This window comes from Artibeus jamaicensis, unplaced genomic scaffold (genome assembly GCF_021234435.1).
Source record: "Artibeus jamaicensis isolate MK-2021 breed Jamaican fruit bat unplaced genomic scaffold, CSHL_Jam_final scaffold_286, whole genome shotgun sequence".
In the NCBI taxonomy this organism is placed as follows: Eukaryota; Metazoa; Chordata; class Mammalia; order Chiroptera; family Phyllostomidae; genus Artibeus; species Artibeus jamaicensis.
In genome coordinates, this window is record NW_026522034.1 from 3,237,713 (window position 1) to 3,251,398 (window position 13,686).

General features: G+C 57.2%; 1 protein-coding gene across 1 annotated transcript; it reads right to left on the reverse strand.

The window, feature by feature from the left end:
• Window positions 1-2,006: 2,006 nt before the first annotated feature.
• LMAN1L (lectin, mannose binding 1 like) lies at window positions 2,007-13,665 on the reverse strand. The gene is given in 15 exon segments (XM_053656803.1): window positions 2,007-2,122; window positions 2,772-2,809; window positions 2,812-2,894; window positions 3,704-3,765; window positions 4,846-4,903; window positions 4,905-5,017; window positions 5,361-5,401; window positions 5,869-5,940; window positions 6,740-6,846; window positions 8,640-8,833; window positions 9,115-9,140; window positions 9,143-9,253; window positions 11,891-11,952; window positions 11,954-12,029; window positions 13,656-13,665. Coding segments are annotated over 15 exon segments (1,164 nt in total). The 3' UTR covers window positions 2,007-2,011.
• Window positions 13,666-13,686: the final 21 nt, after the last annotated feature.

Sequence of the window (13,686 nt, forward strand, 5' to 3'; positions counted from 1 at the left end):
CACCCCAGGCCCCGCCCCCATCTCGCACCCCCCTGGCACAGGGCGGGGGGCTTGCACGGGGCAGAGGAGGCTGGAGCACGTGCCCGCTTGGAGCTCCCGCCTCTCCCACGTGCCTCCTTCAACGCCAAGCTCTGCTCCGGACCGCTGGCCACGGATTAGGGTGGGAGGTGGGGTAGCTCCTAGGGGGACGGGCTGTGCTAATACGTGTCCCAGGAACCCTGCTCCCTACTCCGCCCAGAGAGTAGTGTAAGGCCCAGGGCTGGGCCTCACCCCATCCTTCTCCCCAACCTGCTGCCCAGCAGCTGCTTGAAGAGCTTCACAGCGGGAAAGGGAGGGAGACCAGAGAATGGGGAATGCCAATTATGAATGCCTCAAATGCCTCAAAGAGTTCTCCATGACATGCCTGCCCCTACGACCCCTGGAGATGAAGGGAGTTGGGAGAGACCCTTGTTCATGGTGTTGCTGGCTGGGTTGACCCAAGAGGGGAACCTAGAGACACCTCTCTTTGTTCTGATGAGTGTGGGGACAGTTATCCAGGGCTCAAGGTCTGTGGGGTATCCAGTCTTTTTGCAATCAAGCCAGACCTTGGGCTCCTTGCCTGCCTGAAGCCCACTCTCAGCTACCTCTCCAGAGGAGGTAGAAGCCTTCAGAGAGATAAAGGCAAACATAGACGGTGGATAAGTATATAAAAGCATGGGGAGAGGGAGATCACCTTTGATAAGGTTGCAGCTGCTCCAAAAGCTGGGGTATGGCTAGAAGCTGGGCACCAAGAGGGAAGTGGCTTCACTTTCCACCTCCCAGACACCATGCACTTCCCAGGGATGAGAAGGGAGCATCCCTTCAGGGAAAGGAGTGCCTCCTCAGAACCCCCAGCCCTAAGGATGCATGGGGCAGGGCTAAGGGGAAGGCTGCCTGTGGCCAGACAGTCCTAAAGGCTCTCGTCCAGGTCCAGCCTGCTCCTAGGGAGCGAAGAAGTTTACTTGGGCCTCTCCCTTCTGGGCTTCTGAGAACAGGCTTGCTACACTTTCTACACTCACTGCACCACAGCATCCTCTGCTCTGGGACCTTCCATGGCTCCTCTGGCCTGGCCCTATCAGAACCACACCTTCCCCCTGGCATTCAAGGTCTGTCCAGCTGGCCCCAGCCTTATGGCCGCCATTATGGTCCCTGTGACACATAAGACTGTCATCATTCCACCTCATACGCTGGCCGTTCTCCTCACCTGGATGTTGTCCCCTCTTCAACTCCACTTTTAAAGGTCAGCACACTTCCCTGATCCTCCAGGACACCCTTGACTATACTGATTATTCTCGTTTTGAAATTCCACCAAGAACCATCAATCTCATTTCTGAGCTCTTTAGCACACCCTACATCTGTAAATGTTTCATTCATTCAACAAACGTCCACCAAGTAGACACTGACCTCCTCCCAATCTCTGTGATTCTTTTTGACCATTTTCGCAAACTGACCCCACTCTTCGCTCTGACAGTACTGAACTTGCCACTTTTTCTCCAAAATATTGTGTTTCTTTTATGCTTCCACCCCTTTTCTCGTGTTGTTTTCTCTGTATTCGTGCCTTTACTTATCAGGTTGGAGAACTAGTTGCCTCGATGACCCACGTCAAACGTCCCTTCTAGGTTGATTCTCTGATCTCTCCAAGCTGAGTCGAGTGTTTTTTCTCGTACTGTCACAGCTGCTGAGCTTCCTGCCACCATGGCACTGACCACATAGGGTGTGAGTAGCATGTGCTCGTCAGTTTCTCACATTAGAGAGCGGTTTCTGTGAGGGCAGGATCCGGTGGGATCGGCGGCCGAGCACATGGCTGGTAGCACTTACTGAAACCATGGGCCCTGCTCACTGCCAGCTGGCAGACCAGGCAGGTGGGCCTGGGCTGTAACCCTCCTTCTCACAAGGCAAATGACTACGCCACAGACCCAGCCAGGTAGGTGTGGGAGGTCCTGCCCATAGGGAAGGCCTACCTGATGTGCACGTAGTAGAAGGGACCTACAAGTCAGGTAAGGGGAAAGAACAGGAAGATGCTAGGCTGCAGGCGCAAGGAGGCCCCTGGGGGCTGGCCAGGCAGGTAGAGGTCCTTGGCTGCTGCTTTCTGAAAGGGGAAGTTCTAAGGTCCTGGGTCAGCTTCTCACCCAGAGGGAGGTAGGGAACCTGGAATCTGGGCCACTGTGGGCTCTGTTTTCCTACCTCAGGCTTTGGGGTGCTCTGGTTTCCATCCAGGATCCCTGGAGAGAGGGCAGAGAACAAAGCTGCCTCCCCTGCCTCGGCTTGCAGGTCTCCATCTGCGGGAACAGCTGGGGAGCCCTGGGGCCTAGGACCATCAGGGCACCAAAGTTTCTTGAGATGAGAGGGAGAAAGAAACAGCGAAAAACGGGCTGGTGGTAAAGGCAAGAAAAAGAGCAAGATGGAGCCGGGGTATGGGGAAGAGCTGCTCCGAGTGACTCTGGGCACAGCCACTCGCATTTCTCTCTTAGTTGTTGAAGGAATTCCCCAAGTGGTCTCCAGGGCCTTGCTGGCACTGAGAGTCTGTGGGATTCTCCAGAAAGTAGAGAGGGCAGAAAGCAGATGAGATGTGTCCCTGCGTGCACATGTGCACGCTCACCCAAATATAGACACAGGTGTGCCTTCCAGGGTCCCAGGAGAGGAGGGCTAACACAGGGACTGTGGTCAGGGGCTGCAGAAGCATTGGAAAAAGGGGCTGAGCCCAGATCTCAAGGGTGGACCCCCCCCCATGGTGCTGCTTCTTTCCCCCTTACCACTGAGCCCCAAAGGTTTTTCTGCAGGAGGCTCAGGTCTGAGCCGGCTCTGAGAAAGGATGCTTGATGCCCACAGGTGGATAGAAGACCTGGGCTCTTGAAGCCACATGAGTTGCTGCATCCCTGGTGGGCAGTGGAAGCCAAGGGAGAGGACTCATTACTTTTTTTTCTGGTTGCATCCAGACTGCCTAACCATTTCTCATAATTCCCAGAGGTAGCGCCTGGGTGGGGAACAGGCACCATCCATAGGGTCCCTTCTTAGGGACTGTTCTTACCCCAAACCTCTTTCCTGGATCCTGAGACAGCTTTAGCTCAAAGATCTCCCTGAAGATTTCTGTCTCAACCTCAGGCTCCCCGGGCTCTGCCTTTCACTCCCAGCTCCCAGGGGATTTAGCTCTTCCCCCTCCTCCCACCCTCCCACTCCCAGTCTAGATGCGGGGACAGGGGTTGGTCTGCAGCCACAGCACTCCCACTGAAGCTTCCCTCCTTCCTGGCATCAAGGTGACCCCCTGCCCCCAGAGGGTAGCTCCAGACCCCTGTCCTAGAGTGGGACGCTGGGAGACTGGAGGGGGCGAAGGAAGTCAGAGACCCCCTGCCACAACTAGGTCTTGGGTACCCCACCAAAATGTCCCCTCCTTCCAGGTGCTCAGATTTACTAACCCTCTCTGTGTGGGAATGTTGAGTGGGGGGCCCTCATGCTTTTAAATGAGCACTTTCAAAACTTTAAAGTTGATTCAATTAAATTCAGGTCAACTCGATAAACCTAACTCTGGCCCCAGCTCCTCTCTGTGTTCCAGGCTCTGGGCTGGCTGCTCAGGAAAGGATGGGAGGGGTCACGGGCTGACAGATGAACTTCAGGCAGAGAAGCAAGGGGTGGAGTGGGGCTTCTTTTCCCTCCACCCACACGGCCCCTCCCAGCTCTGTGCCCTCACCTCATCTCTTGCAGGTCTTGGAGCAAGCCCACTGTCCACAGCTCAGGGTGCTTGGCGGAGTCCTGCAGAAAAGCAAGCCCCTTCTCTGGGGCCCGGGCACAGCCCCTGTGTTGTCAGCACCCACCTTCCCCAGGGCACTGCACGCCTCTTCCTTCCAGAGGCCTTACCAGATTCCTCCCTTGTTATGGTCACATCGAGTTTATCTGACCCATGTCCATTTTGGCTCCTGAATTCCCCCTGCTCTCAAACTCCTCTCCCTGAGATTGGCCCCTGCCCCCCCACAGGGAGTGGCCACTGCTGTGGTTTCTGAGAACCCCTCCACTTTCCAGAAGTGGTTCTGCCCCTGAAGGAGGCAGAGGTCCAGTTCAGTCCTCTCCTCTCCACTTCCCCCAGGGCACGGTCCAAGCTGCGGCCAGTAACAGCTAACTCCCAGTGCTTGGGCCCCTGCCTCCCTGCTCAGCCTGGGGAAGTGGCCTCTTTGGGGTAAATAGAATCTGGCAGGAAGTAGGATTAGAGAGACCTAGCCTTAGAGTGTGGTGCCCCAGCCTTCCCCACGCCAGTAGACCAACCTCAGCGGCTCTGGCCCGAGGACACAAGATTCAAACGTCAAGCTACCAGAGCTCAGCAAATACCACAGGAGTTGCTGGCCTCTTCTGCCCAGCATCTAGCATCGTGGCTGAATGCAACTCTCAGGCCCCACGCTGGGCATGCCGTGGGGCATGATTCCCTGGGGAGAAGCCAGATGGCAAAGGAGGAGATGAAACGAGGACTCCGGTGCGTCTGAGCATTAAGCAAGCCGTGTGAGAATCAAGTCACGTGGGGAGCTACATGCAAATTGGCACCCAGTCTATTTTTGTCACTTGTCTACAGACCCACGTCAGAATACCTGGCATCTCCTCTCTCTAGCCCCAGCTGTGAGGCTCCTTGGACATTTGCTTGTGCAGAGCTGCCCTCCAGCACAGTCCCCTGCCTGGCAGGTCCACCCTATCCTGTGACCTGCAGCATTTCACCCTTGCCCTTCTTCCCCTCCAGACTTTGGGGGACAGTCATTCCCAAGTACAGTGCTGCTCTTCTTTCTGGACACAGGGAGCCTCCCGGTGCCCGGGATCCAGTGTGCGGGGAGCTCAGCTTCTCCAGGCTGCGTGGCTGTTCCAGGCTCCCTCAGGCCTGGCCTGGCCTGGGAACCCCAGCTGCTCTTCCGGTTGCCTGGGCCCACTGCTCAGAGACATCATGCAGGACCCTGTGTCTGATCAGTGTCTCCTCCAGGTCAAAAATTCTTTCCCCTGGGGAGTGGTGCACGGCTGGGGCAGCCAGCTAGCTGGGGTGAGGCAATAGGTCCTACCGACTGTGGGCTTCTTGGAGGGGGGCAGGCAGAAAGGCGTGCCTTCTGCCTCCAGGACGCCCCTGGATAGATGTGTCTGGGTGGTGAGGTGAGGATAAGAGAGAGCACCTGGGTCCCAGAGACTGCTTAGACATAGCCCCCACCTCCCCCATTGGTTAGAGGACTCCTGATTTGAAGAAAAGAGGATCCTATGATACTCAAATCGGCCCCTTCCCCACACGCCTGCTGTCTGGGCCCCCACTCTCAATGGGGCTCAGGTTTGGAATCATGGCTTCTCCAGTGCCTAGGGGCTGGCAGCCCTTCCAGCCGCCTCACCAGGCGGAGCCACTTTAACTCCAGGAAGGGCTTCATGAAGCCTGGAGGAGAAAGACAAAAACTTGGGCCTGAAACCTATGGGAGACCTGGGGACGAGGGGAGCCTTCTCATAGGGTTGCCCACAAACCCCTCCCTGACCATAAGTTCACCTCAGCCAGGGAAGAGCCCTGGTTCTCTCTCAGCTCAGCCACAGGCCCTGCCCTGCAGTCCCTGGGCCTCTGAGCAGTGCAGCTCCCTCAGGCCGCAGGCCTTTGTCTACACTACTCCTCCCTGCTCCCTGGCTGGCTCAGACCTCTTCTTGGTTCTCCATAGCCTCCAGCCAGCCTGGAAGGTCTTTGAGGACAAGGCCTGGCTCTGGGTCACCTCTGCTCCCAGCACAGCCCAGCACAGGGCCTGGCAAAGCTCAAAGAGGAGGTAGAGAAGATGGTTGGAGTGGCCGGTCTGATGGCACCTGGGGAGGGAAGGGGTCCCCAGGGTGCCTGTCCCCTAGCCTTCCCGCAGGGCAGACCCAGGGGTGACATCATCTCTGGACCTGGCTGGCTCAAAGTGAAGGTCAGAAAGGATAAGACACCAAGGTCGCCTGGAAAGGGGGATAGAGGAGGGAAGGTAAGACCTGCCCCCGCCCAGCAGCGCACTCACCCAGCCCTCATCCCCCAGACTCCATCATATTACAGACAGGCAAGAGGTTGGCTTGGCCTTGGGCAGCTTTGACCCTTATCTTACTTACTTCATTAGAAAGGTGTTAGGGTCAGACAAGAAGATGGGTGGGCTATGGGAGCTGCCTCCCTTGAGCCAGAGGTGAGCCCCCAGTGAGTAGGAAAATTGGACAACCTTGAACTAGAGGCCTGGGGGCAGACTGAGCAGCACCCTTGGGCCCCCAGAGCACTACTGATGTGAGTGACCACGAGGTGGCCCTCTCCTGAGTATGGGTCTGACCACGTCGCGCCTTGCAGGCCGTGCAGCAGGCTCTCCTCAGAAACCTTCCGTGACTCCCCAGGGCCCAGACTCCAAAGACGGAGGTCTTGGTGTTCACGAGCTCCCACTGTCCGCACCAGCTGTGGGTCCCCCCGTGACTCTCCACTACATCTTTTGCTCCATTTCCCGAAAGGTCCCTCGCCACTGTCCCTCTTCCACCTGCCCCACAGCTCCAGCCAGGGGCACTTAGGGGGCTAACACTGGAATAAAAGCTTCTCATGCTTCGTCCTATTTGAGAATGTCCATGACTCTTCGAGGCAGACAGGAGAGGACTTGTGACTTGCCCAGGTCACACAGTGAGGAAATGGCTGGCCCCATAACCAGTGCTTCTTAGAAGGTGTGTGTGCTCAGGAGAACTCATGAGCTACGGTTCCTCTGCTCTTACCTGCCCATAAGGCCCTCACCTGCCAGGGTTCTGGTGGCTGCTGAGATCCCGAAGAAACTTCCAGGGACAAAAAGCAGGGGTCCCACACTGACGCTGACCAAATCCAGGCGTCCGGGAGAGAGGCTGCTGTTCAAGGACGCCGGAGGGGCGGAGGGGCACGGAGCGAGTGGGCACCTTGGAGACAGAGCCCCCTCCTCTATCCAGCCCCCATCAGGGGAAATCATCCCCAACTCTGAGTCTTGGGCTCCCCTGGCCCCGGGATGGGGGGCGGGGTGTCAGAATGGCACGGAGGGGCTTGCATCCCGGTCTCGTGAGAGCCCTCACAGGCATGTGCTTTGGGCCACTTAGGAGTCTGTGTAGAGAGGACGACCCTGTGTTTGTGCTGCCCTTTGTGCTGTGACAGGCACGAGTCTCCTAAGGCAACAGACCACACAGAACCTGCGGAGCTCTGAGCCCTGTAACCTGCCCACCTACCCACTCGTGTCGCCCACGGAAACAAAAGAGGCCGTGCGTGGGGGGCTTGCCCGTGGGCAGACTTCGCCCAGGAGGTGATCTGGTTCCGAAGCCTGTTCTGGAAGTCCCAGTGACAAGAGCCCAGCACCCGGCTGGCTCCATCTTTATGGAGACTTGGAGTCCGGCAGGGCCACCGTGACCCGAGGCCCGGACAGTGAGGGTGGCCCAGAAGCCATTCTGCCCAGGCTTCCAGTGCCACTTCTCAACCTGCTGTGGGCCCTGTCCCTGGGGTCTAGCTTGAATCTCCCCTGGCAGAAGAGAGGGGCGGGGGCAGAAGAGAGGGGCAGGGGCAGAAGAGAGGGGTGGGAGAACAAGCCTACCTGGCAGAGGGCTGGTACTTGGAGTTTACAGAAGAGGTCAAGGGTCTTTCTGTGACTCTTCCCAGGTGGGACCAAGGCTGGACCCAAAGTGGGGTTTTGCCTTGAATCCTCCAGCGCTAACACCCCTTCCCACTTGTCTTCTCTCCTTCCCTTTCCTTAAACTCCAAGTCCCCCTGTGCCGCTGGGTCTGCCATCTCTTTCCTGTCCCTCTGCCAAGCCTGGACTGTGTCAGGACAGACTCAGGACAGACGACACGGGATGCGTCCGAGTGGACGAGGACAATATGACCAGCCCACCTGCCTTGCAGGGGCTGGGCAGCAGGCTCTGGGGAGTTAGGAGAAGGGCGCTGAACTTGAGAGTTCCTGAGTTTCTCGGAGCACACAGACACTGCTCACAGCAGAGCGCTGTCACCGCCCCCTTCAGGCCAGAGGGCGGCAGCGCAGACCAAGGAGACGCCAACTCCTAAACTCCCACTTCCTCATTTTTCAAATGAGGATAATAATTGAAATTACCTCGTAACGTTGTTCCAAGGATTAACTAAGACAATGAATGTGGACTGCTTGACGCTGCCTGGCACACAGAAAGCTCCACACCATAAATGCCAGCAATTATCCTAATTGTTATGAGCTAAGGGGTGTTTGCCAGAGACACGGAGGAACGGGCCCAGCTAGTAAGGAGGCAGTGGGTGGGGAGGGAGAGGCCGGCGTGCCACCTGGAGAAAGGGAAGGGCGTGGCGGGACGCTGGCTGGGGGATGGGCACGGACCCTCCGCTGGCAAGCCTGGCCCCAAATCTCTGCCAGGTACACAGCGTGGAACCTCGGGCAAGTCACTTCCCCTCTCTGGAACTCAGTATCCACCTGCACTTGGGAACTAATATTCCCCACTCCTAACGAGTGCTGGGCATGAAAGAGCCGTGTGAATGAAAGCACTGACCACGGGCCTCACCCGCGTCATCTCACCACCCCCGCTGATCTGCAGCCGTTGGGGTGACTGAATGGAGGACTCCCTGGGGTGGCTCCCACAGGAGGTGCAGTTGGGACTGAGCCGGAGGGAGTCCCAGGGAGGAACTATCTCTGAGGAGCCAGCCAGGAGGGCACAGCCCTGGGAGGGGTGGGCTCCTTGTCAGAGGCTGGGGCAGGGGCACGGGTGGGCAGTGCGTATGCAGCCCAGGAGTTGGGGAGGCTCAGGTCCTTCCCGAAGCAGCTCCAAGAGGTGTGCTCTTCACTGGCTGGAGCGTGGATGGCAGGGCTGTCTCCGTGGGAGGTGACAAGCAGCCTGAGCTGCAGGCACAAGGAGAAGGGTGCGGGTGCGGGTGCGGGCAGGGGGAGGCCGGAGACACTGCTCACCTGGGTATCCTGGGTGGAGGAGCCCAGGAGGATCCCGATGCCTCCCCTCCAGACAGGCCTCTCCAGGACACAGCCAACTGGGCCCCTGCCCGGGCTGGACCACACGGCCTATGGGGCCCAGCTGCTCGACTGCCCCGTGGGACACTGGGACCCTGGGCTCCCCACCCCACTCCCTGACCCATCTTCTCTGCTGGGCCTTGGTGGGGGCCACTCACCATGCCCTGGGCTCCCTGGTGCCCCAGCCTGGTCACCTCACCTGCGTGTCCGCCTCCCAGCCAGAGAAGAAGACGGGAGCCCTGCTCCACACCGCACCGCTTCAGCTCCTCAAGCCTTGGGCCGGCACTCGCTGCGGGCCTGGGATGCACCTGTGGGTCAGGGCCGCCCAGGGCCTGGGTCCCACCGTCCTCTCTGCCCCATTATTCTCTCTCATTGGCCTGGCTGGGCTCTGGGAGGGGGAAGCAGGCACCATCCGAGCCTGCCATCAAATACCAGACTGGCCGCTCAGGCACAGGAAGGAGCCCACTGGAGATGCGGGCACTGGAGCCCGGCGTGGGCGGCAACGAATGCCAGGCCCGCAGAGCGCCGCGCCTGCTGTCTCATTCGAGCCTCACCACAAGTCCGTGTACTCTGTTTTTATCAGACCCCGTTTTACAGATGAGGAAACAGGCTCAGAAAAACTTAAGGAAATAAGTGGGTTGGAAACTCCGTTCCATCTAAGTCCGAAGTCCAAACTTCTTCCACCAGGAGAGAGCTCCAACCCTTTCTGTTTCTCGGATGAGGAAGCCGAGGCTCTATGAGGGACAAGGACATGCCTGCGACCATAGAACAGCAGAGAGCACTTTGAGAGAACAGCCAGGTGGGGACGCCAGTGTGCCCCATGGGGGTGCGGCCGGGGGGGCGGGGCTTCCCGGTGGGGGACGTGGGGAGCACGTCAGATGAGGAAAGCGTGAAAGCACAGCTGGCGCTGGCCTGGAGAACCAAGAGGAAAGGGTGAAGGGTGGGTGTGTGTGTGAGAGAGAGAGTTATTGGGGGAGGTGGGGGGGAAAGGAGAAAAGAAAGTGGAGAGTACAAAGGCAGGATTGGCAGGAACCAGGGGAAGGGAGATCAGAGGCCCCACCCCTGCTGGCTCCCCACCCTCCATCCTGCCAGCTTGGCACCTGGCCCAGAGCCAGTCCCTGCTAGGACTTTCCAGAGATGCCGTCCTGGCCTGCTTGCTCCACAAAGGTCGGGGCTGGAGGTGGGGAGGCTCTGAGGCTGCAAGGCCAGAATTCCTGGGGGCCCTTGACAGCCACCACCGCCTCTGAAGTGACTTGCGAGAGGCAAAGAGTGCCCACTGTCTACTACACTTACGCCTTTAACTCTGTGTGGGCTGTTCACGGGACCTTGCCCCAGCCTGTGAGCACCTTTGAGCCTGATGCAGCCCCTGTCTCAAAGCTGGACACAGAGGGACGTGGGGGAAGGAGTCCAGTAAAACAGCCGATGTGTGGATGAAGGGACAACGGACATGCACTGGGGGATCTGCTCCCCCACAGGGTCTGTGACACCCCCGACTTGGCAAGGCCCACAGCAGTATGTGGCGCAGGCCCGTCGCCCCGGCCCAGAGGCAGAGCCGGGCTTGGCGCTGTGAGGACAGGCCCTCTGCCCGCTTTCTCGTGCCTCTGGGGGCGGGACTGGGCCAAGGCCTCCAGACAGCGCCTGTCACCTTAAAGCGATGATTGCTCTGGTCTCAGTCAGGACCAGTGTCATTCTTCAGAACTTACATCTCACAGACACAGAAATACACGGTGGACCTGCTTCTTCTCTTGCTTTGCCTGCTAGGGGGCTCTCAACCCGATCCACGGCCAACTCAGGGCAGGCAGGCCTGATTTGGCAAAGTTTCCTGGAATTGTTCAAAAAAATTTTTTATGTTCAAATTGATTTTAGACAGGGGAAGGGGGGAGAGAAAAACATCCATTTGTTGCTGCACTTATTCATGCATTCACTGGTTGATTCTTGTATGTGCCCTGACCGGGGATTGAACTTGCAACCTTGGAGCAGTGGGACAATGATCTAATCCACTCAGCTACCCAGCCAGGGCTCCTGGACTCATTTTATGCCTCAACCCTAACCCTAGGCCTCATTATTTTATTTCTTAAAATATTTTATTTATTTTTAGAGAGGGAGGAAGGGAAGGAGAAAGAAACATTAATCACTTGCCCCTCACACACACCTCAACAGGAGGCAGGCCCACAACCCAGGCCTGTGCCCTGACTGAGAACCGAACCTGCGACCTCCAGATATGCAGGACGACACCCTACCCACTGAGCCACACCAGTCAGGGCTAGCTTCATTCTTACTTATTCCTACTTTAAGCTCTTTTCTATTGCATAGGTCCTTGTAAGTCCTCAAAAATCTTCTTGAACAAGATTTTCTAGAAGACAGACTCCCTGTAGGTCTGGGTTTGGAAGGCCCTGAACACAGACCTGTGGGCTGAGATGCCCTCACACCTGCACGGCTGGTGTCTGTCGGCAGAACAGCTGGCCGTGGGGGCGCCCACTCCAGGCCGCACCCCGGTTCTCACGGACAGTCGGGCCCAATGGCGTGGAGCCAGGAGGCCAGAGGTTCGTACTGGTCCAAGTTGCCTCATGTCTCTGTGTTGGGGACTCAGCATGAGTGTGTGTGTTCGTGGGTCCAGGATGTGGGGTGGGAGGCGTGGGAAGCCCCCCAAGGAGGCAGAAGGAGTAGATAAAAGAAACCCCAGGGCAGAGAAGGAAAAAAGCGGAGGAGAGAAACTGAGGCTGGCGGATGGAGGTGTGGTGGGGTGGGAGGAACAGAAGACAAGCCCGGGAGGGGTGCTGGACCCTGGCACTGCCCGCCCCAGCCCCGAACCCGTCTCGGGCAAAGGCTGGTACTGGCAGGCCCACTCCTCACTGGTCTAAGCCACCTCAGTAGTCATCCTCACTAGCAACCTGAGGAACCCTGAACATGGCTGGTCCCCACCCCACCCCTAACCTCCATTATGGCTCCAGAATGGTATTCCAGATCCAGGCAGTGCCAGCCTTGGTCCTTTGAAGCTGGGGAGGACAGTCCTTCTCAGGGCTGTGGGGGGCCAGGAGCAAGAGGAGAAGGTGGAGCTTAGGGGTCAGGGCCACTGATCACAAGCACTGTAAAAAGATCTGGTGTCTGGGCCCAGGACTGAAGCTGGGAGGCCAAGGAGAAGCTCCGGGGAAGGACCAGGAGGGAAGGAGCTGGGCACTGACTCGTAGCTGGTTTTTGGCATGGCGTCCCCCTCCCCCTACAGACATCAGGCCCTGACCCTCCCTCACTTCCTGTGTGCCAGGGGGCAGCCTCTGGCCCTTGGCCAGCCTGAGCTCTGCCCCTGCTCCTCAGTTCAGGCCATCTTCCCACTTTCCCTCCGCTCCCCCAGCTGAGGGACCTCGGGGATCACAGGGACAGTCCCACCCTTCAGTAGCCTTGGGCTCTCCTTTTGGCTCCAGATGGGCCTCCACAGGCTGCCCTGGTCATGCAGGTGGGCGTCCTGACTGGGTGGCCGGCACCCACCTCGCCCTGGCCCGTCCCGCTCTCTCCACCGTCACGCTCAGCTCTCTACCAGATTCCCACAGGCTCATGCCTCCAAGTAGCCTGGTTTCCTCAGCAAATACACTCCGTGAAAAATAGAAAGAGACAGAGAAAACAAATGCAGTATGTGTGAACCTTGTTTGAAGCCTAATTTTAACCAGCCAACTAGGGGAAAATGAGACAGTTGGGGAAATTTAAGCAATGGATATGTGATTGAATTAAGGAATTATTAATTTTTTGGAGTAACAACAGTACAGTATTGTGGTTACATTTTTAAAAAGTCTTTTGTCTTTTGGAGAAATGAACTAAAGTTTTTGGGAGAAATCGATATAATGGTTAGGATCTGCTGCCAAGCACCCAGAGCCTGGGGTGTGTGGACGGCACAGCGGGCGGCCTTGACTTGGTCACTGCTCGGATTAAGCGATGCGTTTGCTGTGGTCTTCCCGCTACTTTTTTATATGATTGATAATTTTCATAATAAACACATTTTTAAAAAATTTTATTTATCTTTAGAGGGGAAGGGAAGGAGAGAGGGAGAGAAATATCAATGTATGGTTGCCTCTTGTGAGTTCCCCTGCTGGGAACTGGCCTGCAACCCAGGCATGTGCCCTGACTGGAAATGGAACCACAGTCCTTTGGTTTGCAGGCCCGTGCTCAATCCACTGAGCTACACCAGCCAGGGCCATAATAAACACATTTTTACAAAGTAAGTAATCCTGTATTTCAAGTGTTTTCATCCAAGGAAATGTTAGTTTTCCGGAGTGGCTCATTTGCCAAGAATTCTAGATAGCTGAAATTTACTGTCCTTTGCAAGTTCCCGGTAGGATTCAATTACTGAAGTGCTGCAAATTAATTAAAATCAAGGCGGTAAATGTGAAATTTTAGGACATGCTAAGAGGAAAATTTCGTGTCTCAACACTAAGCCCTCAGTCACCTGCGCCTACTGTCTCCTGCACCTTCTTCACAGGCACATTGCGGGGAGGCCTGGCAGTGCCCTTGTTCTCTGTGTCTGGTGGACACTTCTTTAGCCTGGTCTCTGCAGAATGAAATGCTATGGGGATCCATCCCCCACCCCCAACCCCTGCTCCCATCCCGGGGCCCCCTGGCAGCCTGAGTTCCTTTGCCACTGCTCTGCCTCAGCGGCCCTTCAGCTGGGGCATCTACCCTCACCCATCACGTGCTCCCTGGAAAAGCTCACCTGTGCCCATGGCCTTGAGCACTGCAGCTGC